The following is a 27,781-nucleotide window of genomic DNA, read 5'->3' as shown; positions in this document are numbered from 1 at the left end:
TATCGTAAAATACAAAATGGGTTCGAAGTTTCCATTAGTAGATTTAAATTTTAAGACTTGCAACTGACATTTTGAGCGCAAGGAAAACTTTTAAGAACAATCAATTTTTAGAAAAAAAAAGTAATTATTTGAGCAAATAAGGTAAATTAGGTTTTTTTTAATAGGAAATTGGAACTAAGAGAACAAGCCGACAACTTCCAAGACAACGGTTTTTAGGAGGACTTTTCAACTTTTAAGCGTATTAAAAACGCTTCATTTTGGTTGTTTTATGATTTTTTTCTTGATAATATGGATCACAATAAGACGGTATTTTAAAATTTCATTACACTATCCGGTGATTTTTGTGTCAGGCTGTTATGAAATTCATGACTCCTACTTTTAAAATCCCCCTTCAACCTGGTTTTATTTTGAAATTTTTTACAAACATTCAACCAAAAACAGCTTTAGAATGGTGAAAAAGGAATGAATAGGATTAAGAACCTCTAAAATCATTAAACGTGCTAATAATTTTTCATCTTTTCAAATTTGACAAAAAAAAATCCAATTCAAGCCCTTTGTTGATTCTGCCATAAATAAAACTGTCAAGATATCCGATATCCGGTAGAAGATAAATAAAAGAGATGAAATAACAGTTTTTACCAATGCTAGTATGACTCGTTCTGTAAATTACCAGCCTTTCTTATGAGCTGTTCCGTTTCATTCAACTTCGCTTAAAATTGACCAATAATTGGAAAGTTCAGGTCAGTTTTTGCTTCACTGCAATTTATCAGAAAACTTCTTTTTCAAATCATAAGCATTGATGAAAGAAACTTAATAGGGAGCAATAGAGGATTACATACCGAATATCTTTTGAGAAAAAACTCACAGCACACTGTAGCTTTGCTCCACTCAATTGGACACGGATACTAAAATCTTATTTTAGAAACATTATACTGAAAGAATCAAAATTAGGCAAAAAATTTTGTCATTTAACTCTTTAGAAAGAACTTGACTTGTCTTACTATCTGAAAATCTTGTCAATTTTTATAAAAATTGTTAAAAGTTTTTGTTCATGCACGAAGAGTGAAAATTAGACTGTGAGATGAGCAAGTTGTAGCAATGAAGGAAATAAAATAGCATGAGTCGATATGAACATTTTGCATGTATCACCTTACCACCAAATCGTTAAATTTTTTTGATAAAATTGCAATTTATGCAGTTATCTGTGTTTTGCGAATTTGATGTTTCCGCTGCTCATTAAATTTTATTTAGTTGCGAAAGCAACAACAGCCGTCCTATTTTTTTCAGCATCAGTCAAAGATATCGATAAAAATTTAAAGTGCCATTCATCTTCTCCAAGTTGTATTTCGTTCTAGCAATGCGTGGCTTCATCATAAAACATTCAAGCCATATAATTAATTTAATTACTTCCTTCACTTTATACACTTTTTTACGCTTTAAGCAATCAGTGCTTTGCAAATTTGACGTTTCCGCTCCTCATTAAATTACAACTAATCGCAAAAACAACAACAACTGTTCAATTTTATACAGCATCAGTCAAAAACACCAACATATAGTTAAAGTGTCATTCAATGTTTCCTATTTGCTTTATATTCTAGCAGTGCATAGCTTCATCATAAAACATTCAAGCCCTTCAAATGAATTTAATAATTTTCATGAATACTTCATACAGGCTGAATCAGTTAACACCTGTTCAATTGCCTGATACTTGTCATTCAATTTGAATTTTTAATTGCTCTTGGCTTTTTTCCGTTTCAACATCCCCACTCATTTTTCTATCTGAAAGTTTTGTAAACAAAAAATAAACAGACAAAAATTTGAGAGGAATTATTGATCAGGTTTGAATTGTTGAAGATAATAAATAATTTTATCTCTTACTGATCTTTGGGTAGGAATATCAATTGACTCATCATTTTTTTTCGTTGCTTTTCTAACTTTTTTTGGAGCCAATAGTGTAGTCAACAAAAATTTTAGTGACTTAAAATAAGTCCCGGGGCGATTTGCTCGATTGAAATTTCGACTTTGAAGATCGAGCAGCTGCAGTTTTGCGACAGAAATTCCGCGGTCGAGAAACAAATTTGAGTCGAGCACAAAGTCGAAACATACCCAATTTTGATAGAAAGCGTTGAAACATACACAATTTAACTTTGGTCGATAAAAACTTAAATCAAGCACCTCGACCCGGGGTTTGTAGTGCGGACGGGATGATTCATTCAGATTATGCAATATTTCGAAATGAGGCATAAAGTTATTATTGAGAGCAAAGTCAGGATGAAAATATTATTGAGAGCGCGCAAAGAGTTTTCAACAAGAAACTATAAACTGTAGAACGACGTACATTTTAATTCAAACTAAAGGACTTCCGAGCTATCTCAGAGCTGTATGAAGAAGTTTTTTTTCAGCTTATTTCAGCTAGGTCGAAAACAGTCGAAACATAGGTCGAGCACAGTCAAAACATAAATTGAGCATAGTCAAAACATAGATCGAGCGCAATCGAAACATAAATCGAGCACAATCGAATCATAGGTCAAACAGAGTCAAAATATAAGCCGAGCACTGTCGAAACATAGATTGAGCACTCAAAATGTCAAAATAAAAGTCGAGCACAGTCAAAACATTGAGCGAATAATAAACCTAGAAACCTACACTTTGTCAGATTTTTTTGCTTTAAGAACCAACTGTATTTTTAGGTTTGATATTTCAATGTTAACTGATTTCTACTTAATAACTGTCCAGCTTACCTGAAATTGATGGTTTCTGTTTTTGCAGTATCGATCTCTGGAGCATCATTTTGACAGTACATCAAGTTGCCGTTGCAATAAATTTGAATGCAACACAATTTGTTGCTAGCTATCACAAGAACATCGGAGTAGAATGTCACAGGATTGTGATGGACAAAACTACTGCTATTATAAAAGCACATACACACATTCGTACATACATGCACACATAAAAATATTTTTGCATTCATATACATGCTTACATGCATACATTTATACATACACATATACTTACCTACTTACATACTTTCATATATCATACTTACATTTATACAAACACAACTTCAAACTGAGGATTTGAATGTAACAAGTTTGGGTTAATTATTGTGTGCCTTTTGCAGTTTTTTGACGCATCACTTATTAGCGGCAAATTAAGCTGCTCAAAATCTATCCAAGTTTCTTTGAGATGTGTTTTGTGGTTTGATGCAAACGTCACGTTGGATTTCTTTAAACTTCATCTTAGCGATTAAAATGTCGTGGACAACTTCTTTTTCATTTTCGATTGCCCAACCGCATTGGGAGGCCTGGCCCGAGAAACTCAGAAAAAATGTTTATAGACTTTCCCGATCTAGTTGTTGGGAGTTGTAGAGGTTTATTCTTTCGATTATGTATTTTTTGTCTTGGAATGATTATAAAAGTCGCGGAAGCTGATCATGCGATGTTTATGTGAGCGTGGCTTGGTAAAAAATTTTTCTTACTTTCTGATCCCAAGGAAAAGAATAACCGCGATTTGATTCTTTAATCCGCTTCGTGGAAGAACACATTTGGGCCGATTTTCGGTCCCTTTTTCCTTCTTTCCTTGTTGATTTCGTTTGTTTTGCGGATTTCAGCTTGATCTCTTGCGATGCAGCTGGCTTCTTCGGTTTGGTTTTCTGATTCTCCTTTTCTTTCTGATCGGGGAGGTGGGTCGTCGAAAATTTCAGCTGGTTCCCGTAATAAGATATTGGCGTTGCAATGTTCTCTTAAATTTACGGCTAGGAAAAATTGTCCGATCCATGACTCCCATGTAAATAAAGCTTCTGTTGTTGGTTTCTTTTCTGAACGATCAGGTTGATTGATCTAGAATTTTTCTGTTCTAGATTAGATCTACCGTGTCTTTCACCCTACTGTTACTGTCGAGTTCCTCCTGAAATTGCTCGATAGCTGTTGCCACAATTTTTTTGGCTAGTTCAGAGTTCCCATTTGGTTTGCGAGACGGATAATAGGATCATCTACAGTTACTTTCTGTAGTACGAGATGTGTATTTTTTCACGAGATGTGAACGAGTTGAAGCTCATGCGACAATAATCGATCCGCACAGTTTGTTAATCGTTATTGGACATACTTGACTTGACCTTTTGATGTCGAATTATGCAGTTAGGCTTTGAGAAAGGTGGCAAAAACAAATTAATTCCCCAAAAAGTAGTGTTTGACCGTTCTACGGCCCAAAATACTGGGAGCAATTTCAACTAAGTTTTTTCGTTTCGTTTTCTGATATTGCAAATTGTCCTGTTTCATCCAAAAGTTCTTCCACAGTGAGCATCCAATGTTTTTTAGTAGCTGTCAAATAATCGGTTTTGCATCAAGTGTGAGTTTTACCGATTCTTCTTTTTTCATTATTTTTATTATGATTGTTTCATGAAGCAGCTGCTTGTGCGGTTGTCAAAATTAAAAATAAAATTTTGGGCCGTCAATTTTATTCTTTTTTTTTTATTGGGCCTCTGGATTGGTGTTTTTCTAAACTAGGGCACCTTGAATATTTATTTTTTGAATTTAGAACAGGACTTCATAGAACATGCAAGCAAAGTCACAAGAGGTTGTTTGTTTTAGTCTCCAAACTGTGCTGGTAGCTTCTAGTTTTCGGACGGAGTAAATCTTTTTTATTCGAGTTGTCTATAAATTGCATGTATCACCGTTTCCCAATTGCATCATCATTGCCCAATTGAGAGGCGATACTGAGCTACCCTTATCCAGTGTCAAGTGAAATATGTGATTGTTGATTCGTACTATCGCCCTATATGACTTCGTTTTTTTTGTTTGTTTGAATTATTTATTCGACTTTGGGGTCACGTGTAGGTCATTTTTACTATTGCTCAGTTTTTCAGCTGACTGCTCGTGCAGTTGATTCATGTTGTATGCCCTGTTCTGAAACATTTTTTCGCTCTATATAACTGGTGTTGTTTGTATCGACATAATATCGAATTCCTTGCATGAATTGAAGTTTTATACCAGGTTCCCATCTTTTTCTGATTCAACATAATAATCGCTATTTCGCTAATTTGTTGTGATGTGCAAACTTAGAAAAAACTGTTAGATTTTTTGCAGTGTTTTTACATTTTTCAATGCTGGTTAATTGCAAAAAAATCATTTTGTAATGTTATTCCGTGTCCATTGCAAGGTCTCTGGTTATTCGTTTAATCGGGTTTATTGAGTAACGGTTGTTATACTCGTCACTGCTTATTTTTGTTTTGTTGTGTTGATTCTGGCTTTTCACCGCCATTAGAAGTATCAATTTTGTTATTATCGCCCAATTCTTTTTCGGATACCTGCTGCGATATAACTCGTGACACAAATGCTTCAACCGTAAAAGTATCTTGTAGCGTTTTGTTTCTCCTCCAAGAAATGGAAAAGTCTCTTTCATTTTCTTTTTTTTTCCAGTGTTTTCAGCTTTTCAGCTTCTTTTGCAGTTGGAGCGGCGTGCAACGCCTCCAGTGATTTGCTAGACTTTTGAGCTCGATTGAACAATTACGCCTCTCGTAAGACACGCTCATTACGTTTTTGAATGCCTCCTTCGCTTGTTCATTTTTGTTTGATACGCTCGTTTGATCGCTTGTTACGCTCAATCCTTTTGAAAAATTCTACGCGAGGCTTCTTTTACACAAATTTTTAAAATCTTTTTGTGCTTATTGCACAGAACAATCGCACTTCGAAGCAGTATACGTTATTGCGACACTTTCGTCCTCTCGCTTTTTCTTTGTTGAATTTCAGAGTGTTCAATTCTGGAGCTAATTGCTCTCTCAGATCTCTTGCTGCAATAGCAGCCGTTTTTCACAGGTGTCGGGCATTTCTGGACGCGTAGGCAGCTCTTCTATAATATCATTTGGATCCTCCAATAACAATTCTGGGCCTTTATTTCCTTTTTTTTCATTACACAAAATTGCATCATCAAACTACCATAGTGCTAATGAAATTCTTCCAAGGTTCTGAAATGGGTGGCATGTAAAATCAAGTAGTTCAAAACCTCATGATTTCTCTAACACAAAATTAAAAAGTCTTCTCCTTTTTTTCATGAACAAAAATTTTAAAATTGGTACCTCTTTAATTGAAATTGGCTACCTAGAAGATCTTTCTTCAACCAGGTTTCTGTTATCAAATCGTTTTTTGACTTTGGAAGGTTTTTGTGGCGGTTTTCAGAAGCAATGTTATGTTTTCCAGTAAAAAAACATTTTGCTAAAATATATATTTTTTGCTTTTATGGTCATTTTAACCCTACCTGATACTTATATATTCTTTTTTGAGGGAAAAAATCGTTCAAAGTTTGCACTAAAACTAAAAAATAACTTCAAACAATTCTCAAAATTTTTGAGTACTCGTCACTATTCACTTTGAGACATTGCTTGCCGATGCGACCAAAGGCACATGTTTGTTCGTTACGGCGCCGAGGCCAGTTTGTCGAACAGCTGTTTTTGTTTATGCTTAAGCTTTCGGCAGGGGCTGGATTAAATTCGCTTTTGTTCACGTGGTCAAAAAATTTGCGTCGCCCTTGACGTTTTTCTTTATTACAGACTTGTTGTGAAAAAAAGTGAATGACTAAAAAAAACTTGTAAAATATTTTCCAGCTCCCATGCATAAAGTGACTTTTTTCATCTATTTCAATTTCAGTTCTCAATTATTACTTGGAAAAGGTAATAGTTTCATTGATCACGTCGATTTTTTTGGAATTAAAAAATTGATTTTTCCATCAAAACGCTGCTCATGCGCGAGTTTCATTTTTGCGTTTCCAGCCTCTTCCATATCAAAATGAATTTTTTTCATAGATTTGAAACCATTTATTTAGTAACTTTTTTTTCAAATTCCGAACCTCTTTTTCTAAGTGCCTCGCGTTTCCTCTGCTATTTTAAATAACTGATCTTGTCGTTTGAGCTGTCTCTTCCCGCAGCAATTATTTTGTTATAACACCCAGTTTAACGAGAATGCAAGATGATAAATCAAAAACAAGCTCTCAATAATTGTGACGAAATCGTTTCAAGCCATTTTTTTTTTTCAGAAAAACTTTTCCAGTTAAAAGTAAACTCTTGCAGTTTGCAAGCAATTAATAACTTTTTCGCTCTGAAGTAATTGTTGCTGAGTTTAGAGGTTCCTCTATGCCAGGGTATTTTATCATGTGTTAATTAATTTTTGCAATTTCAATTCTTTATTTTTTGCTCGTGTTTCAGAATACTTTGTTTTGTAGTTCCAAATCTAAAAACAATGTGTCAAAGCTTATTTCGTTTTTTTTTCAAGTCTTTTAAACGAATTTCCGAGTTTTTATATGAAAAATTATTTTCTTAGCTTTATCTGTTTGTTTTTATAAGTTTGATAGTGAAGTTTTATTTTTCTTTCGTTGTTTTTTGAGTAACTTAATGGGAAAAATTGATTGTATTTTTGAAATCATATTGCTTTCATTGGATCAGCTCTAATCAAACTATTTTTTGGGACTCTGAAGGTGATCCATGAAGGACCACCTTGAGTCAATCTAACCTCCATTAGATCAACTCTTAGGGGTTTTCCAAGCCCCTTTTTGGGATAAATACATCTCTGCCAAAAGAACATTGCCTCAGCATCTCGTAACGCAAGTTATTTTTAGAAAATCTACTTTCTAGCGCCAAAAAAAGACGTCAACATTGAGACTATTCAGTTTTCCAAAATATTTTTGAGAACTGAAATTGAAATGGAATTTTAAAAAATGTCATTTTGAATGCAGTATGGTTACTTCGTCTTATTTTGCTAGTTGTCGTGTAATCGTGTAACATAAGGTTTCTTCTTGATTTATGTTTGAAATAAAGTTTTGTTGGTTGAATGAGATTCAATTTTGCTTCTCATTGATATTTTACCATTGCCGAGGTGTTCGACTTATGTTTCATTTTTTAAAGTCAAACTAGTGCAGTTTTGCGGCTGAAATTCCGCGGTCTAGAAGCAATTTTAAGTCGAGAACAAAGACAAACATACCCAATTTTGGTCGAGAGAGTTGAAACGTACGTCGAGCACTGTCGAAATATACCAAAATTTGGTCTTGAAAGTCGAAACAGGTCAAGCACAATCAAAACACACTTGATTTTGGTAGAGAGAGTCAAAAACTAGGTCAAAAGGTACCTGATTTTGGTTGAGAAAAACGGAATAAGGGTTGAGCACAGCCAAAACATAAGTCGATTGTTTTTTTAAAAGATTTTCATTAATTTCCAATTGGAAACAGAAAAAAAAACGGCAAAGAAAATATTTCGGTCTGACAGTTGCAATCAGCAATAATCTTTTGCGGAGATCATTTTTAAGGGAACCCTTTAATTTTTCGAGATCTAAAGGTTCCTGCGGTAAGGAAAAACAACATCCGCTAAAGTTTTCTCTCAAACATCAGTTTTCAGATCAACATTTTTAGTCCAGATTTGTAAGAAAGCAAAAATGAAGATTCAATACGGAAAAAATAGTTTTCGATGCCAGAGTATTGCATATCACTTTCTGTTTGCAATTAAATTTAAAGCAACATCACAAAAAATCAACTGAAAAGCAAGCATTTTAAGTTTTTGTCAAGTTATTCATGTTATTTGATAGTCAAGAAAGTCGAGAAAGTCACAACACAGGAGAAGCACATCAAAACATACCCATTGTGATCGAGAAAGTCAAAAAATAGGTCGAGCACAGTCAAAATTTAGGTCAAGCTCAGCCTTAGCATAGGTCAAGCACACATAGAATACACCCAATTTTGGTCAAGAAAATTTAAGCATAGGTCAAAAAATAGATCAATCACTGTCAAAAAATGTCGGGTCTTTTAGGTTAACCCAAACACCCCCCCCCCCCAATAATAAAAATTGCATTTGAAAAATTGTCTAACAAATTGAAATGATTTGATTTAAAGATGCATGTTTGACATAGGTAGATTACAGTCGATAAATAGGTCGAGAACGGTCGAAACTGTGGTCGAGCTCAGTCGAAACATATGTCGAGCACAGTAGAACTATAAGTTTCTATAACAGACGAAGATACGAGACGGTGGAGAGATTAAAAACGGCCAAAACATACCTATTTTTTGGTCGAGAAAATCAAAAAATTATTATGCGGGGCCGTTCAAATAAATTTTTTTAAAACGTCGATCAAGACAGTCGAGAAAATCCAAAAATATCAATTTTTGGTCGAGAAAGTCTAAAAATATCGATTTTTGGTCGAGAGGGTCAAACATCCGTTTTTCGGTTGAGAAAGTCTATACATACGGGCCGAGAAAGATGAAACATAAATCGAGTACCTCGACCCGGGTAGTTCCTCAAACTGTTACGTTCATCTAACTTGTGGCATTGCTTAAAGTTTTTATGCTACGCGTGTATCCAAAACAAGACTACGCTTGAGGAGCTTATGAAAGGGTTCCTGCGAGCTATTAGACGCTCTCTCAATATGTGCACTATTTAAAATTGTGGCTTCAATTTAAGCAGATCTTATGTAAGGTTTTTGAGTTGCGATCAGGGTTGGAGAACAGTCAATCAATCTACAAGACTCAGGCTGACTTAGAGTACAGGTAGTTTATTAGACACAAATTAAAGACTGATTATTTTTTAGTTTGTTTTTCTAGTGTGCGTAAATAATGAAGTAGGAGTAAATAATGTATCTCTGATTAAGTCGAAGTTTAAGTCTAGTTAGGGATTATGAACACATTTCATTTGATGAAAAGAAAACTTCTAAGGATCTCTTGCATAATGAAAATTAACTGCCAAAAATCAAAATATTTAAAGTCAGACAATTTGTTTGAAAAAAAAATCCTCTTTGAAACTATGGTTATGTAGATGATTTGTGTAGAAAACAATATGTTTCTAGAACCTCTTTCATGAGTAGGCTTATGCTGGAAAATTCAGTCTGCAATGAAAGGATTACAGCAACTTAGTGTTTTTTAGCTTCACGGATGTGAGTTTCTGAATATAATGGAAATCAAAATCAAGAAAAATCGGAAAGAGTTTTAAGAAACACATGTGACTTTGATCATTGAGAATCACACCCTTACTCAACAAAAGCCTTTAATCTGGGTGGAAAATTAAAGCGAAACTAACTAATTTTCAGTGTTTCCTGTATAGAAATTAAAAATTTCTCATCTAACATTGAAAATATACAATTTCTGGAAAATATTTCTAAAACTGAAGAACTGCTCAATTGCATCGAGATACATTTTTTGAGTGTATGCAAAAATCACAGCAATACAATGCAAATTAACACTTGTTAAAACAAGTGTTACTATGCATTTAGGTTGCTACTAATTCAAGATCGCAGGACATGTGGCCGAGCTGTTAACATAAACGTCTAGATAACGGTAGATCAAGGGTTTCCGGAACGAGGTGCTCATTCTTTGTTATGACTTTCAAACTCGAGTGCAAGATTGTGCTTGATCGAAAAAGAATAGCCGAGACTGGGGTTTGGGCGGAGCGCAACTTGGAAACGTAGCTCGAGCACGGTCACAACTTACCTCGAGCACGGTCAAAACATACCTATGGCAGGATGAAAACATACCTCGAGCAAGATCGATCGAAACATAGCTCCAGCATGGTCGAGCACGGTCGAAACATACTCTGAGTACGGTCGAATCATACCCTTCAGCACAATCGAAATATACCTCCAGCCCGGTCGAAACAAACCTCGAACACGGTCGACAAATGCAGATTTACCCGCGGTAATTTGGAGGCATAGAGAATAATTTTTCAAATAACAACAGTATTTCAGAAGATGAAAGAAAATAGCTCAAAAACAGTTAATCTTTTTTACAAAACATTTAAATTGCAAATAATTTTAATCAATTAATTCTGACAAAAATCATCTCAATATGTTACCCGAAAAGCATGAATGATAACGTTTAAAAGTGGATAACTCATGTTGTTTGAAAGTCAAAACATAGCTGAATTCAGTCGAGCAAGATTGAATAAAATCTTGTTGGGGTCGGCTACATTTTTTCTGGGCAAGCACAGTCGAGTACATTTGTTTCGGTCGAGCACGGTCGAAACATACCGAACTTTGGTCGAGAGCGTTGAAACATACCGATTTTCGGTCGAGACGATCGAAACATTGAGTGAGCACCTCAACCCGGGTACGAGCCCCAAGCAAGAATGAGCCTAGATTTGGCTATTTTTTGATCAGAAATATGATCAACCAGACATAAATAAATTTAAGAAACCCCTGCTTTGTTTCAACAATTCAAAAAGAATGTCCCGGGTTGCCCACCATAGAAGATAATGCGCAACCATGCACATCCATGCATGATTTGTATGGAAAATGACTAATCATGCGTAGCACATACATTGGTTTCGAAAACCCTGAAAATAGCATTTTAACGGAGTAGATTAGTATTAAAACGGTTTCTCATCATTATGCAAGCTGTTGGCAAAATTCAAAAATTTTCACCATGCAAATCTCTTCAGATATTTAGATTAGAAATTAAGTATTTGTCTCCAGAAATAAAAAAAATTGTTTTTCACTCAAGTAACGTCAAAAATTCTGCTTGACAGTGGCTAGCGTTGCCAGTTTTTCTGAAATTTTGCCAGGTTTTGACCAAACCGCTCTGATTAGACCTTGGCTTCATGATATTTATCGGTTTCAGCACGATTTAAGGAAAACGAGGCTTTAAATTTAATTTTCAGACCTCATTGCATTTGCACCTTTGAATTTGCTCCGAACAATCAGTTTAACGACATAATTGAAAATAAACCGTCTGGGTTTAGAAAAAAGCCCCTGGGAACATTTATTAGAAAAGGCTTTGAACGATCTCTATCAAAGTTTCCAGTGCAATTTGAACGCATATTTCATACTTAGTCAAGTAAACAATCCTGTGACTATTTCCTTCAGACATTCTCCAATTATTTATTTATTTGCTTCCTGACACACACCAAGTTACAATTGTTACACACACCATGTTACAATTATGTGATCATTCAACCCCAATATAATTAAACGGCGCTTTCAGTTTTTTTTTTCAAACGAGTTCTATTTGATACCAAATGGTAAATATTGTCGTTTTGTTGTGCTTTTAGCTTATTTTTGAGACCATTGAATTGAGCATCTTCTTTCTGCTGGATATCCCAATTTTTACGTCATCGTCCTTTTACTTTTGCTAGAGCGATTGAACGCCATTTTCATATCGATAGTCACCCGCGCTCGGGAATGAACAAACTCTGATATTTTCTTTGAAATAATATTTATTTATTTCCTGAAACTACTCACAAGTTTGGTTCATTTATAGATCGTAGAACGAGGGTTAAAATATTTCTCTTGTCTCTTAGTTTGTTTTTTGCCTCAAGAAATTTTATTTCTGACTTTATGAATATAGCCTACACATTCTACACAATTCAATAAAATTATATATGTTAAATTTATTGTACCTATATGGTGTAATTACAGTTGAAAACCTTACAGGAGTGATAGCAAAAATTACTTTCGAATCCACACAATCTGCTAAATTATTGATTTCTTCTCTTTCTGTGAATAGTAAAACCGATTTTATTTGCTCGGCATCCATTGTGTTTATTGCAATTATTTGGGAGATTAGAAGTTAATCGGCACCTTCGTTTTCAACAAATCTCGGCCATAATTCCACAGCCGTTTTTTACCCCAGCGTCCAGCCGTTTATTTTTCCAATTTATTAACAGTCCATTTGAAGATAATACCAGAAAGCTGGAGAACTTTTGAACTATCTTAAATTTTAGAGCTCTAGATTTGGAAAATATACGTTTACGCGCTTTCCGACTCAGAAAAAATGAGGAAATTTGAAATTGGTGAGGATTATTGTCTTTTAGTACGATTCTGACTTGCAAAGGCACTGGAACTTAATGCCAGTCACCGTTTTTTCCGGAAAAGTTTAGGCGATTAAAAAGATTAGGTGATCGCCTTAGTGTACTTGGAATGCAAATCATGCAAGATTATTGTAAAACCCTGCAAGAATATTGCAAAATGAACACATTTTTCTGTTCATTTATTGCAAATCAAAACCATATCTTCCAAACCTCGCATTCTCAAATCGGTTTGCAAAATTTGGCTAAAATGTTGCAAAAAACTTGAAAGAACTAAGTTAGTCGGAAATTTTCAATCTAAAAAAAAAGAATCTTGCAACACGAGTGCAAAACCTTACAAGAATCTTACAAGATGAATGATACCGAGAAGAGCTTTTTTTCTCACAAATACTCCTCGTTGCCTTTCATTATAGCATAATTTGGTAAACTCTCGTAAAAAGTTATAGTTATCCTGAATTTCACACTTCTCGAATTTTTTTTTTGAAAAACTTGCACGATTATTCCAAAATGTTTTTAAAGGTGTCAATTTGATGGTTAAATTCGTGTGCATTTTATATCCATTTAAGGTTATTTTCATAGATGTAGCGTGAGCAACGTGTGGCGAAGAAATCAGCGCTTAAAAAGTACCGCCACCACCTTCACCCTCGATGAGTTTAAACTAATTTTTGTCCAATTTCTCTCAAAGGGACGGAATTTATCTAGAAAATCATAGACTGTTTTCAGGCTCACAATCAAACAAGTGCAGAAGTGTGGTACAAATGTAATAACGTATCTGAGCGAAATTTTTCTTCATTTTAATTTAAATTTAATTTAAAAAAGTAGATTTATATTGAACTGATGATAAACATATATAATTTTTGAAGTTTTTGATAAATTTGATAATTTTTTAACCAAAAATCAATACACAAAAAAACTAGATTTATTACAAAAAAAACTAGATGAAAACCATAAATCTAAAAAAAAGTAGATTTTTATTAAATTGATGATAAACATATATAGTTTTTGAAATCGAAACAGTAGAAAACGGTGTAGTTTAAAAAAAATTTAAAAATCAAGAATAACACCACCAAAACGATGAACTAGAGAATCAGCACATCAATTGAAATTAACATTTGCTAAAATATAATAACCAATTTTGCAGTTGTCCCGAAAACAAGGATTAATTTCATTTATCTTTTTAGGAGGAAATGAAAACGAGAACAATGAAAACTCTAAGCTTCATTTCGCATATTTTGACAAAATTACTCAAACGCAAATTCAAAAATTTGGAATTTTGCTTAAAGTATGATCAGGTAATTTTAAACCTTTTTAGGCGTTTTTATAAATCAGTCTGAAAAACTCATTGAGAGTTATTGAAATCGACAAATCCGGAACTTTTTCAGGCCTCTCTCAGAGAAATCCGCGAATACTAGTGAACTCCCACGTTTGCCTAAGATAAACCTGAAAACATAATTAAAAAGTTACTGGAAGGAGCTACTTAAAAAACTTTAGGTTTTCTCTTGGGGACCCTTGCAGCTTCACAAATTCCCGCGTATAAGCAAAAAGTTAAACTTAGAAAATTCATTGAAAACCGGTTGAAAAAATAAACGGAAATATTTCTAGGGTTTTTTAGGAGAAGGTTTTTATACCAAAAATCCCTCACTACTTCAAAAATTAAATAACCTGAACAACTCGTCGAGAAGAATGCCAAAACAACAAACTTTAAATCTTCGAGAAAAAAATCTGAAAGCACAAATTAAAAAATCTGAAAGCACAAATTAAAAAATCTGAAAAAATTAACCCTTTTTTCATCAGAACATGATTTTAAAATTCAAGTTTTTTGTGAGGGTGCCTCTTGAGGGGACCATCTTCCATCAACAAATTCTTACCAAGAGAGGCAAAGAAATTGCAGCATAAAAAATTCATTGAGAATCAATTGAAACAACCTCCTGTCGCGCTATTTAATTTGTTTAGTTAAATTGAATTGATAAAGAGCCCGTCTGCAAATGGTGTTCAAATTTGATCACATTCATTTTTTATTTCATTATCTAAAGGGAAGGATTTGACGAACGGGTGGTTAGAAAATGCACCTCGCATATGGGTATTATTTCGAGTGGTATCAAACGGTGAGAAAACAGAAGCGGAAATTTGACTGTGATAGAGATACATGACAAGTTATTTTAGTAAACACTTAACAAACTATTTTTCTTACTAACGAGGTTTACTAAGAAAGAAGACTTGTCAAAATGCTTAGTAAAACCCAATACAATTCCTTGTTTTAGTAATTCAATTCAGTTTCGACCGCTTGAAATTATTTTTAAAATACTTTTCTTTTAAGACAGGACAATTATCTTTTTTTAATGATCTCTCTAACTCTGTGGATCTTTGAAAAAACTCCAAATGAAAGGTTAGATGATTTGATTTTCTTAAGAACCCCCATCAATGAAACCTAATAACGGATATCAATCCATGCCAAAGACTAATCCAGCTCCTCGTGTATGGATACTTCTCCCCCTCTACAAATCTTAAGAGATCCGTAATTATAATTCCAATTTCTTAGAATGGCTATGATCCGGTTTCAAATGATCGACAAGAACGATCGTTTAAATCTTGCGTGACAGATACCACCGGTGCACAGAAACTTATTTATTGATAACTGTTGTCAAAACAAGTTATTGGAGCTGAATACAAAAACCTGAATTTGAGGTAATGGAGTCTTTTGACAAGCGACTATGCAATGGAACCAACAAAATCTAATTTTATTGGACTGGGGTCAAAAAGTAGACAACCTTTATTTCATAAAGCAGAAAGCAAATTAAGGAAATAAATAATTAATAAATATTTATTTCCTAAGTTTGCTTCCTGTTTTCGGTTTTGATTGGTTAGTATAGTAGTTGTCAACTTTATGACGTGTCTATTTTTTGTTACATAACCAGTTTTATCACAGCTAAAATTGTTTTAAAATGTCTTAGAAGCGTATTTAATCTCCATCAACGCTCAAGGTAACTGTTGCTAAGACTGATTCTTTTTAACACGATTGTTTTGGGAATAAGAGTAAGCAAGATGAGATTATTATAAGACGTGAGTGAATAAAAAAATCACCAAAAGTGACAAATCACCCGGGTTGACCAAAAATGCTTGTCATACAATGGGAAATTTCTTATCATACAATTCCATACGTGCAGAAAGTTGTATGAAATCTTTATAATAAAGATTTTCCCATAAATGGAAATTGTATAATAGGTGTTTTCGCCATAAACCAAAGAGTAGTTTATTTTCTGGCAAATTTTCGATTGTGTTTGCAACCGAACACAAGTGACAAAGACTTGGTTACTGAAAGCACCAAAGGCTGGTCGGTCTTCCATTTACAATGCATAGAAAACGACCTGAAATGTCTTCGAGCTGTCTTTCACAAATGATATAACAAAAGTAATAAACTTTTAATTTTTGGCAAAATCTTTCAATGATGACTATTTTAAATTTGTGAATTTTCAAATTATCAGACATTGATCAAGGCATACATAAACACGCCATACAAAAGAAACAGGAATTTTCAGCGTTTTTGAATAAAAAACAATTAAGTGAAAAGAAAAAAAGCCAACATTACCGTATCCAGGACTACGTTATGCACCCAAAAAATTAAAATTTGCATGCAAAAAAAATTTTCGGAAAATGTTTGTTTGCGTACAAAATTCGATTTGCGTTTGAAAAAAAAACAAAAAAATTTTTGGGGCAAATTTTCAAAGTTACTTGGAAAAACTTTTGTGTTGTATATGGAAATTGTATGGCCAGTATTTTTTTCAAACAAATTTAAAATCAGTTCAACATTTAAAGTCTGTTCAACTGTTCTCAAAAAACCGCAGAAATGGTTTAATTTTTTTCTATTGTTTTTCGAAAATGTATGAAAATTATTTGACAAACATTTTCTCCATACAGTTGAAGTATGGAATTGTATGATAATGATTTTTGTTGTATGGAATTGTATGATAAGCATTTCGGTGTAGAGAGGTCAACCTGGGCACTGACAAATTTTATAGTATTTTCACGGTCAAAAAATTTGAGAAATTTCTTTTTGTAGACCAAGCTGTTTCAGTGTTTGTCTTTTTTGATGACCTCCTTTAACATTTCAACTCTAAGTTTTCTCATACAATTTTTCTCATTGCGAAATGTTTCTTCTCATTAGTATCGTTTTGATGCATAGATATTGAAGTTATAATTTGGAGCTCTAGGGTACTTCAAAAGCAGCCTGCAACTCTTTTCAAAACTTTTTCCATCGTTTTTTTTTTCATATATTAGTCTCAAATTTGATGTAATATTTCAATGAGCTAAACGTAAGATTAATTTTGACCTCCATTTAAAAGAGTTCTGTTGTTACAGTTGTAACAACAAAACTCTTATAAATGAAGGTCAAAATAAAATTGACAATTTTCTACAAAATTGTAATTTAAATTATAAATTTGTAGAACATTGTCAATTACTGAGCAGAGCGTCTGTACTTACCTTGCCCAAACAAATACAAGACTGCTCGTATATCAAGGCAGAGCCCTGAATGTTTCGACTGTCCCTTAATTCATTTCGAATATTTTTTGGGAAAAGACAATATTGAAAACCTGTAAATTTTGGACAAAATCAAAATTTAAAATTTTGAGCCGCACGAAAATATCACAACCAATTAGCTAGCCTCAATTCAATTTGGAACGATTTTGTTGTGCGGGATAAATCTCCATGCACAAATAATTCCCGTTACGCTCTCAGCAATTTGATCTACCGCAATTTGATCATTAATTTCTTCAAAGCGCGCATAATTCAGTCCAAAACTTGGCTATTTTGCAATTTTCAAACCCCCATAACCTTACAAAAAATAATCGCAGGTAAATTATATTTTTTCATTTGAACTCAGGAATTCGATATGTTCAATGGGGTATAATTTTTTTTGTCGAAAACTCTTCAATCGGCGAAATTTTACTGAATAAAAAAAACCACACCGAACATAAATATTCCGTTTTTTTTTCGAAAGTCGGAACAATAAGCTTCTTTCAACCAATTTGGAACGATTTCTAAAACGGATTGAATACCCGCTTACGCGTTAATTGCGCGAAATATATCGCACGATAATTGTCCCAAATTGGCCAAAATGGCTATCTTAAAATCCCCATAACTTTGCGAAAAATGATCACAGGTGAAACATTAAGATCAAGACAATAAGACCTTTTAAATGATATTTGAAAAATCCCGTCAGAAATGGCTAGTTAAACATTCAAAAATTTTGTCTGAAGAAAAAAAACCCACCCGGAGCACAAATATTCCGTTATTTTTGTTACGAATGTCGGAAAAAAGTAGAATATTTTGATATTTTCGGTTCCGTTTCAATATATATACTAAATTTCCCAGAAAAGAACTTGATATATGGAAAAAAAATCTTTTTTTGTTTACCAAAAATAAAAGTTGTCTTGAAAAAAATCGAAAAAAAATGGAACCGTTTTCTTTGCTAGTTGTTCAGTCACTGGAAACTCTTATAATAGTTCATTGGAACCGTTTTCTTTGCTAGTTGTTCAGTCACTGGAAACTCTTATAATAGTTCATTTAAATAGAAGATTGTTCAGGCGAACTTTTCATGCAACATTTTTCTTATGCTCTGTTTGATTATACGCTATACTTTTTAGACTATACGGCAAATATAACACGTTGATTATACGCTAAATGTTTGATTTTAATCATAACGACAACATTGAAAATACAATTTGACAAAAAACGCTCAAACCTCTGTCATACGTTTCTCTGGGTAAGCTATTTGTTCTTTTGGTGAGTTAAACTATTTGTTTTACGGTAGCTTTTTTCTTTTAATTCTGCGAAGAACAAGTTTCTTCTGGTCAATAATGAAAAGTGGCCATGTTTTAATAAAAAATTTAAAGCACCTACCCAGGTTTCACTAATGCTCAAATGGATCTCGAAAATTCAGAACTAAATTAGCGATCTTCTGAATCGTTTTATAGTCATATCTTTTTTATTTCGGTCATCAATCAGAATAGGTCGTGAAAGTTTCTTTGAAGTTTATCTTCTTTATGTGTTTTTGTTTAAATAAATCAAAAATTCTCCTAGCATTTGGGATGAAAAAGTTTTCGTTGATCAAATGCGAGTCACGTACTTGTCTTGATGCATTAGTCCTTATGCTTTGAATTTTGATTAGCAAGAAATATATAGATAACAACAACTTCAAAAACAGACCATTCGAAATGCTCTTAAATTTACGTATCAGTTTAGAATTTTTTATTAGGCTATATCGTGTTTAGAAAAAAGTTGACCGACAGATGATATCATCAAACTTAAGTTGAAAGTTATCGAAATGTGCTCAAATATACAGCCACAACGAGTTCATTTTATTCGCATTTCCACCTGCTTATAAGCATAAAAAGGCGCGAGTTTACACCAAAGATTGTTCTTTCTTTCCTACATTGACAATTCAGGCTTAAACGAAGAAGTCAGAAAAAAACTAAGAAGGTTATACAGTGCTGATTTAAATTAACCGGACAAAACGCGTTAAAGTTGAAATTTAAAACCCGTTTTTCTCAAATTGGGTTGAGTTTAGGTGAAAACTTGCTTAAAATTTTAGCAGAGTTAATATGGTGTAATTTGTTTTGCAAAATTCGGGCCCGAAATTTTATCCCAAAAATGGGTCCTTTTGGCTTTTCTTAGTTTGGAGATTATACCCTTCTTAAAATTTGTTGGGCTACGTAATGGTCTCACTTTGGTATAATTATGTCTGTGATCGACTGGGTATTTTCGGCGTAATTTTGGATTAACTAAGAAAAGCCAATGGGACCCATTTTTGGGGTAAAATTTCGGGCCCGAATTTTGCAAAACAAATTACACCATATTAACTCTGCTAAAATTTTAAGCAAGTTTTGTCTTCATAAGTTTTCACCTAAACTCAACCCAATTTGAGAAAAACGGGTTTTAAATTTCAACTTCAACGCGTTTTGTCCGGTTAATTTAAATCAGCACTGTATTAACGTCATACTACTTGTTTTTAGTGTTTTTGCTTCATTGATTTTAAAATTATTTTTGGTGGTCCGGCATTCTTTGACATACAACAAAACGACCCTTGTCTTTTTTTCATTTTTACCGAGACTCTTAATAAATATTATATAACATCAAGAAATTGTAGACCAAGTTGACCAAGTTCGAACATTTGCGTGAATTGGATACCTGTTTCAGAGATGAATTTTTCTTCGGTTCTGTTTACTTGCTGCTACTTGCACCTGGTTGTGTTTTCGATGGTCTCATTGGGCGTCCAGGATGCTGGAGCCAGCAGTAAGTACAGCATAAATTCGAATACTGACATATATTTCTATGAATATCACACATTTCTAAAAATTAGGATAATTTTCTTTCAAGCGACCCAAAAAGTTTTTATGCTCCACCTTAGTAATAGTAATTATTTTGGCGCCGATATAATTTTTTATAAAATGTTACGGTTGGTTGACCCAAGGTGAATGCCGTAAAGAAGTGCCCTAATTTTCAGTACCTCAATAATTTGGCATCAGCCTCACCCCAAGGTTCCTTCCCTTTGGGTCGCATTGATTTCGATTTCCTGATGTGGGAGGGGCGGTGTTACTTGGAATCGTCGTTTTATTGTAAAAACTCAAAAAAGTTCCACATACAAAGTCAAAATTTACATTTATTTTGACAAGTTGTTTCATTACGAGGCCAGACTGTGCACTTTGCGTCTGTATATTCCTGGATTCTAGAGACAAACTTTCAACATGTTAATATTTTGTCGGATGGTTTGCCAAAAACATTCGCTAGATTTTGCTGGTCTTTTTGAGCCAAAATTTTCATCGCTGGGGTCGACAATGAACATCGATCTCTGATCTCGCCTAATTGAAAACTTGAAATTCTTCGTGCAATCACGTTAGACAAACAATTGAAAACTTTGAGGTTTATATTTGTGTGCCATAGAAAATGCAAAGGATTTGATGCGGATGCTGTTTGAAGAGAACGGATACAACCCAGCTATCAGGCCAGTACTCGACAATAACCAGACAGTTATAGTGAATGTGGACCTAGCCATACAACAAATCATAAATGTGGTAAGATAATTCATTGTTTGAAAAAACTTTCTAGACACTCGCCCAAATCGGACTCTACTTGTAGTTCTTACAATGGACAAGAAAAAAAAAAAAAAAACACCCGAAGATTTTCCCAGCATCATCGTATGTTTTCAGTCGTTGCAACAGCTAATCAAAACTAAAAATTGCCATTTATTAACTATTTGCTTTAAAAGTATCCAATAACGCTATACGAGCTATACCTACTATGAGTTTTTGTAGCTCATTCATTGTTTCAGGATGTCAAGCAAGAGCAGATAACAGTTCTTTACTGGCAGCGACTGGTTAGTTGTTTAAAATTACTAGCTATAAAATCTTAAAATAAACATGAAGAGCAGCTGACAGTAGTGAAAATAGCAGAGAAGTTTCTACTTGTAAAATATTACAAAAAGCACATAAACTCTTATTTTTCACTTTTTTATTTTTATTCAATATTTTAAAATTTTTTGTCGGCGCATGGAGGGCGCTGGAAAAAGCTGCCAAAAGTAAATGTTTCCTGCTTAAATAAATAACTACAAAACTTTTACTCTCTTTAAAATGGAAATCTTTTGCGAGTCGTCGAAGTGACGAATGGTTCTTTACTCTAAATTTGTTTGAATAGTAAAAAATAAAGTTGTTCTTGAATTTCAAAAAATTGTTTTAAATAAGTTTCAAATATTGGTTCAATGGCGTTTGTGAGGCATTCCATTCACTATGAACTATCATTTGATTTTGCACAACAACACGTCTTTTTAGGACCTGATTTTAAGTGGAGAAAAACATAAGACTACAAAGATCTTTCCCATTTCTTGGTTAAAACCAGTGCGGATTTAGGGAGATGATGAGGAGTTCGAAACCATTGCGGCCCAAAGCGTCCCAAATTTGGTACTATTTTAAGAAATCTATTTTTGGCCGACCGACCCTAAAGTCTTTCTAAAGACGCCTTTGGAACCAATATAACCTAATTTTGAGTATAATGACATTGGAGAGCTCGGTAAATCAGTTTGTTTGAACTAAACAAAAAAAAGTTTACAAAAAGAAGAGAAGAGCTTCGACATTTTTGTCAGTCATTGTAAAATATGCAAATTGGAAAACAATTTTTGAAGAAAAATTACAAGAAAAACAAAAAAACCAAAAAACATTTAAATTTTTTTTCAAAATTGTTTTAGTAAACTTGGAAATTTTTGATTCCTAAGATGAAGCTAAAAACTCCAAAAAACTAAGTTCATCTGAGTAAACTACATTTTCAAGCCTTAAATTTACTAATATGCGCTCTAAATTGGACAAAAAATCAGAAGTTTCAAACCGTTTTTTTTCAACATTGCGAAAAAAAATTTGAATTTTTTAAATGTCGTTCGAATCACGACTGAAAGGACTTTATTATGATATATCACTGAACCCAGTCAAATCATTAGCTGAGATACCTGATTTTGCGTTGAAAACGAAAAAAAAAACAAGGATAGCCGGTTACTGTGCAAGTAGCACAGAATGTTCCGACCAGTCTTTATAAACTACAAAGAAGTGTGATAGTGTAGATTTTCCCGCAGAGTGGGATAAAAGGATCTGATGTATAACTGTGATTAAGGCATTTTCGACACTCATACTGAAATAGGCCATATGGACAAAAAATTTTACAGAAAAATGACTAAAAACCAAAAAACCAAAAACAAGTTTCAAAAATTCAAACTTTTTTCCAATTTGTTATGCAGAAAATGTTTTATTTTTCTGAAAATTTTGGTTCTCAAAATGAAATTAGAAAAAACCCCTCTTTAATTGCTCGAAATAGGTTTATAAATCAAAAAGTTCATTCATACTTTTCTCGCCACTGCGTTTTTTTGAAGTTTTTATATGTAGTTCGAATCACAACTCTAAGGGCTTTAATATGATAAATTACTCCGCCCAGTCCAATGGCCATTTTTGGTGCCTGACTTTGCGTGAAAAACTAAAATAAAACAATCTAAAACACACCCGAATACAAAATTCCTACCCGTTCACAATGGTCGGATCAGTTCCTATCCATTTTCAATGGTCGGAACAAAAAACAACTAAAACACACCCTAATAAAAAGTTCTTAGCCATTTTCAATGATCGGAACAAAAAATTAAATCACACCGGAATACAAAAATTACACATTTTTAATGGTCGGCACAATAATTTATTGGTTTTTTTTCAGACAAATTTCATGGTGGGGTTTTTTTTCATACAAAATTCGGCTTTTTAACTAGCCATTTTTGACGCAATTTTCAAAATCATTTGAAAACTGTTGTTGTGGTGAGCTTAAATTTGAAAAGATATTTTACCTGTGATTATTTTTTGTTATGGGGGTTTAAAGATTGCCATGGCCAATTCGGGACAATTATTGCGCGATCTTACAAATTGTTCCAAAATGCTCAAGGAAGCTTATATGCCATAATTGATTTGGCAATAGGAGCAAATTTTATCAATTTGTACTTAATATGGCGTGTGGGTGATGTTTTGACAAAAAATCTCATTTTTTTTAAATATGTTTTATTTTATTACATTTAAATTTTTCGTGTTATTACTGCTCCAGAGACCTTAAAAGACAGTCGGAATTTGCAGGGCTTTGCCCTGATACGAGCAGTCTTGTTTATAATTCGTTTTACGAGAAGTCGGTGATAAACAGCGATTTCAAGAAACATGGTCTCTTTGATCAATGTAATTTTTGATCTACGATCTGAGAAGCATTTATGATTTGTGTTATTTTGCGCTTTCTTTCTTGTTGAATTTTAGAGAGAAAAGGACGAATTGATATGGAGAAGTAAAAAGCCACTTTATCATGAAGTCGCAATAAAATTATATTGGATCAGACCGGTTTATCTATTTTAGTACTATAGTGTCTAGCAAAGAAAAGATGCCACTTTTAGGGATTATATCAAAAATTAACCATTAGCTAACTTTTATCTAGGAACGCTTTCCCTATCATTCTAATTTTGGTAACAAATGAGTTTTGATGAGGCCCAAAAAACTATAGGAATTGAAAACAATTGCCTAAACTTTTGATATTAGCTCATAACTTTCCTTCAATATATTACTTTTATTGAAAAATTTTCTCTGTATATTGAAAATGATTAGTCTTCAAACTTTAGTGAGTACTTGTAGTCTTCGTTTTTCAACTTTTGTAAATATTACTTATAATTACAGAAATTGAAAAAACGAAGACTACAAATGCTCACTAAAATTTGAAGACTAATCAAATTCAAAATACAGAAAAAATTTTTCAATAAAAGTAATAGATTGAAGGAACGTTATGAATTACAACCAATAGTTTAGGCAATTTTTTTCAATTCCTATAGTTTTTTGTGCCTTATCAAAAATTGCATAGGGTTTCGTATCTAGTTTGAAAGATAGTTTTGCCAATCGTTTTTGTTTCAAACTACAAAAAAGACTAGAAGAAACACACACATATACACAAACTATGCTAGTAAGTGTGTACATGTTTGCGTTAATTTTTTTTTAAAACAAATCATATTACTTAATTAATCAAGATTTTTAAAGTTCTTGTCATGAAAATGTTTTCTTTTTCAGTCTTCCTTAGCTAAAAGTTGCCCCTTTAATTCGCCACCCAATAATAACAATGGGGCTCTTTTAGTTGATAGACTGGGAGTGGGAGTTATGATAGAACTAGCCAAAAAATTGATTCTTCCTATTAAATATTCTAGGATACTAACAAATCTTAGGTTCAATTCATTCTTCACATGACCTATAAACTACGGGGAGTCAGAACATTAATTAATAAGGGCACAGGCAATGCAGAGCATTGTTTTCGTAAGAGAACAAGAATATATCTGAATCTTTTGTGCCAAAAGTAAAGAACGACGCAAAAGTTTCTCGAGAAAAGCGAGCTCACGTATCTGTTTTCATTGCATCTATATGTAACTAGTCTAATGGCAATGAATGTGTAGTGTACTCTTAAAGTTTTTTTTATAGATTTTACGAAATTATCAGATGATTTTTTGAGCGTTCTAGTTGGTTTAAGCAGAGATCAAATTCATACGAAAATGTGTCGGTGCTTATTTGAAGTCTTAAAATTAGTCTAAAGAACGAAAAAGCTCATACCTTTTTTTTTCATTAATTTTACCAAACATTTTTGCATTTAAATCACAGCTGAAAAGTCACTTTCATGCGTCCGTATGCCCCAACCCGCTACTGCGCTCACTTCTATTTTGTGTATATCTTTTTAGCACTGGTTTGACAAGTATCTAGTGTGGGATCCAGAAGACTATGGGGGCCTGAAAAAAATCACCATCATGCCCAAACACATCTGGCTGCCCGACATAGTTGTATACAACAAGTGCGTCAATAAAATAACTTGCATTTAAGTTACATACTTAGAATGTGATGGAAGCAGTTAATAGAAAGGGAGGTGGGCTCTATTACAGTCCCCTTTTTTGGTTTTTTGGTGTATAAATCTAAAGTTTTGATGTTCGTGATAACGACAGAGTGAAAATAGTCTAATAACAATTTTTTTATTTAAAAAAGCCGCATGAGCAATTTTGAACAAATTTGTATTGTCATTTTAAGAGGGACGGGAAATTGTAAAAGAGCCAGGAGGTGTTGTCAACTGAAATTGACAACTTGATATGAAACATCTAGGTGGGTGTTTTTGGAGAGCATGGAAAGTTAATCGGGTTCAGCTAGAAAAGGGTCAACAAAATTCGCCCTTTCCACCTCCAAAGGACTGAAATATATGAAATGGCCTAGCTTAATTCTGACTTTTGGATTAGAAGTCATCTTTTTTATTGTGAACAATTAGTTACAAATTAAACTAACACACTTTTTTGATTTTAACTTGTTGATGGTTATTCATGTCATGAATATCGTTTGTTGTGTTGTTGCAGTGTGATTCAGGTGAAGGTGGAGAAGGACGGGGTGATCCCGGTGTCCATCAATGCCTCGGGATATGTCAAGTGGGACACACCCGTCATATACGTCACCACATGCACCATACACATCAAGTGAGATATATGAGCTCATTTTTGGGGGCCATTTATGCCATAGAGACCAAATAGTGCCCTAAAATATAATCATCAATTTCAGATGACCAGCCTTTAATATTCACATGGTCAATATCCAATGTGACTTTCCAATTTGATCAATATCCAACATTCCAATTTTCAGATATTCCACCATTCGAATATCCAATATTCAGATTATTAAAATCCAATTTGATCAATATCCAATCTCATTTTAATCTCAAAAAAAGTAAACAATCTGATTATCGCAGGAAAAACATCTATTTCATGACATGCTTTTCCTGTGATAATCAGATTCTTCAATTCTTTAATGAGCGCCTTAGACAGCAATATATACTAACTTTGAAAGGGAGCGCGTCCCAAAAAATCCGCCCCCTCCCCTCTCCAGAAAATCCTAGATCCGCCCCCATATATATGAATATTGAATATATGAATAATTTGGTAGATAAGAAAGATAAAAATATAAAAATTTCGTATTACCAAATTTTGAAGGATTTCGAAAATTGTCTTCAAAAAAGTTCACCAGAATATTATATTAAAGTTCCGTGCAAATTGAGCCATTCAATCTTTTCAAGTGTTTTAAAATGAAAGATTATAACTTTGTAGTTTTTCTGCTACTTAAAATATCGTTTGAAACATTTCAATTTAGCTATTTTGCCGTTGTTTTCAGGCACTTCCCCTATGACGCCCAGGTGTGCACTTTGAAGTTCGGTTCATGGATAAATACGGCAAACGAAATTACCATACAGAACCATCGTGGACAACTCGACATCGCGTAATTCACATTTCCATATTTAACATCCCATGCAGGTTCATGTTTTGACCCCATACAAAGCTTCGCTATTTTCAGTATTATATTCAGGGCACTCCTCTTCACCTCAAAGATTTGCCCCATTGCCTTTGGTAATATTTTGAAACACTCATTTTTGGCCGATTAACTCTTGAATTTACCACTGCGGGCGCCACAAAAAATTATAGCTTGTTTTGGCAAACATTTTCCTGGAGTGCAACTTTTTTTTCGCAAATGAGGGACATTATTGTCCTATGGAAGAGTTCGAAAAATCAACTTGGTTGGCTTATGATGAAGGTCGGTTAAATTGTCTGTAATTTTTGAAATCTCATTTTTCGCTCCAAAAAACTGTAGATCTTACATTTACTCTTTTTACGAAACACTTTTCGAATGCTTAAAAATGAAAAAGCGTCTTTTCTTTGAAACGTGTCCTTGCCTAGTTTAATTTTCTTTTTTGCAACTGATTAAATTTTTTAAAAAATTTTTGAAGAAAAAGCGGAATGTTTATGTTTGAAGTAATTTTTTAATTCAATCGTTTTTTGTCTTTTTAACAAAGCGTTTCCGACTGATTTTTACCATCTGGAAGATATTGTTGTTTTGAACACATTTAAAAAAAATCACCTATGATAAATTTTTGTGAGGTTATGATGGTTTGAAAATAGCTAACTTGGCCAATTTGAGATTAAAAGCGCGCAATTTATTCCGTCCTTATAACGCACGTAAGCGGCAAATTAATGCGTTTCAAAAAGAAGTGGTCTTTTTATTAGAATACGAGGCGTTAGATATAAGCCATTGTAATTAACCTTGCCGAGAAGGAAATGAACTGAAAAACAAGTTTTAAGTTTTTTTTTCCGATACGATTGTAAGTTTTTTTAAATTGGCCATAAAGTAGAGTGGGAACAATCAGTGATCCGCTTTGATATACAAGCAGTCTTGCTTAAAGTATATTTGATTTTAAAAATTTGCATAAATTAGCTTGTCATCAACTCCAACTAAGTCTTGTCATCCTTACAAAAAAATTTTGCCTTTTTTTCAAAATTTAGATTTAGGAAACAAAATTAGTAAAAAAATTACATAGTTTCTTTGATTTGGAGAATAATCCGTTTTTTGAGATCTAATCTCAGAGTCATCTTCATATTTTGAGCAACAGTTTAGCAGGTGATTT

General features: G+C 33.4%; 1 protein-coding gene across 6 annotated transcripts; it reads left to right on the top strand.

Annotated features, from left to right (window-relative positions):
* Positions 1–1,622: 1,622 nt before the first annotated feature.
* LOC134841917 (neuronal acetylcholine receptor subunit beta-4-like) lies at positions 1,623–26,601 on the top strand (the record flags this gene model as incomplete). 6 transcript variants are annotated; one of them, XM_063857989.1, is given in 8 exon segments in its annotated part: positions 1,623–1,681; positions 11,793–12,751; positions 19,961–20,056; positions 20,705–20,835; positions 21,093–21,137; positions 25,035–25,144; positions 25,692–25,808; positions 26,497–26,601. In XM_063857989.1, coding segments are annotated over 7 exon segments (623 nt in total), but the record flags the coding sequence as incomplete, so codon positions are not given.
* Positions 26,602–27,781: the final 1,180 nt, after the last annotated feature.

Source organism: Symsagittifera roscoffensis, chromosome 3, assembly GCF_963678635.1.
Source record: "Symsagittifera roscoffensis chromosome 3, txSymRosc1.1, whole genome shotgun sequence".
Taxonomy (NCBI): domain Eukaryota; kingdom Metazoa; phylum Xenacoelomorpha; order Acoela; family Convolutidae; genus Symsagittifera; species Symsagittifera roscoffensis.
This window is presented reverse-complemented; position numbering and strand designations above follow the sequence as displayed.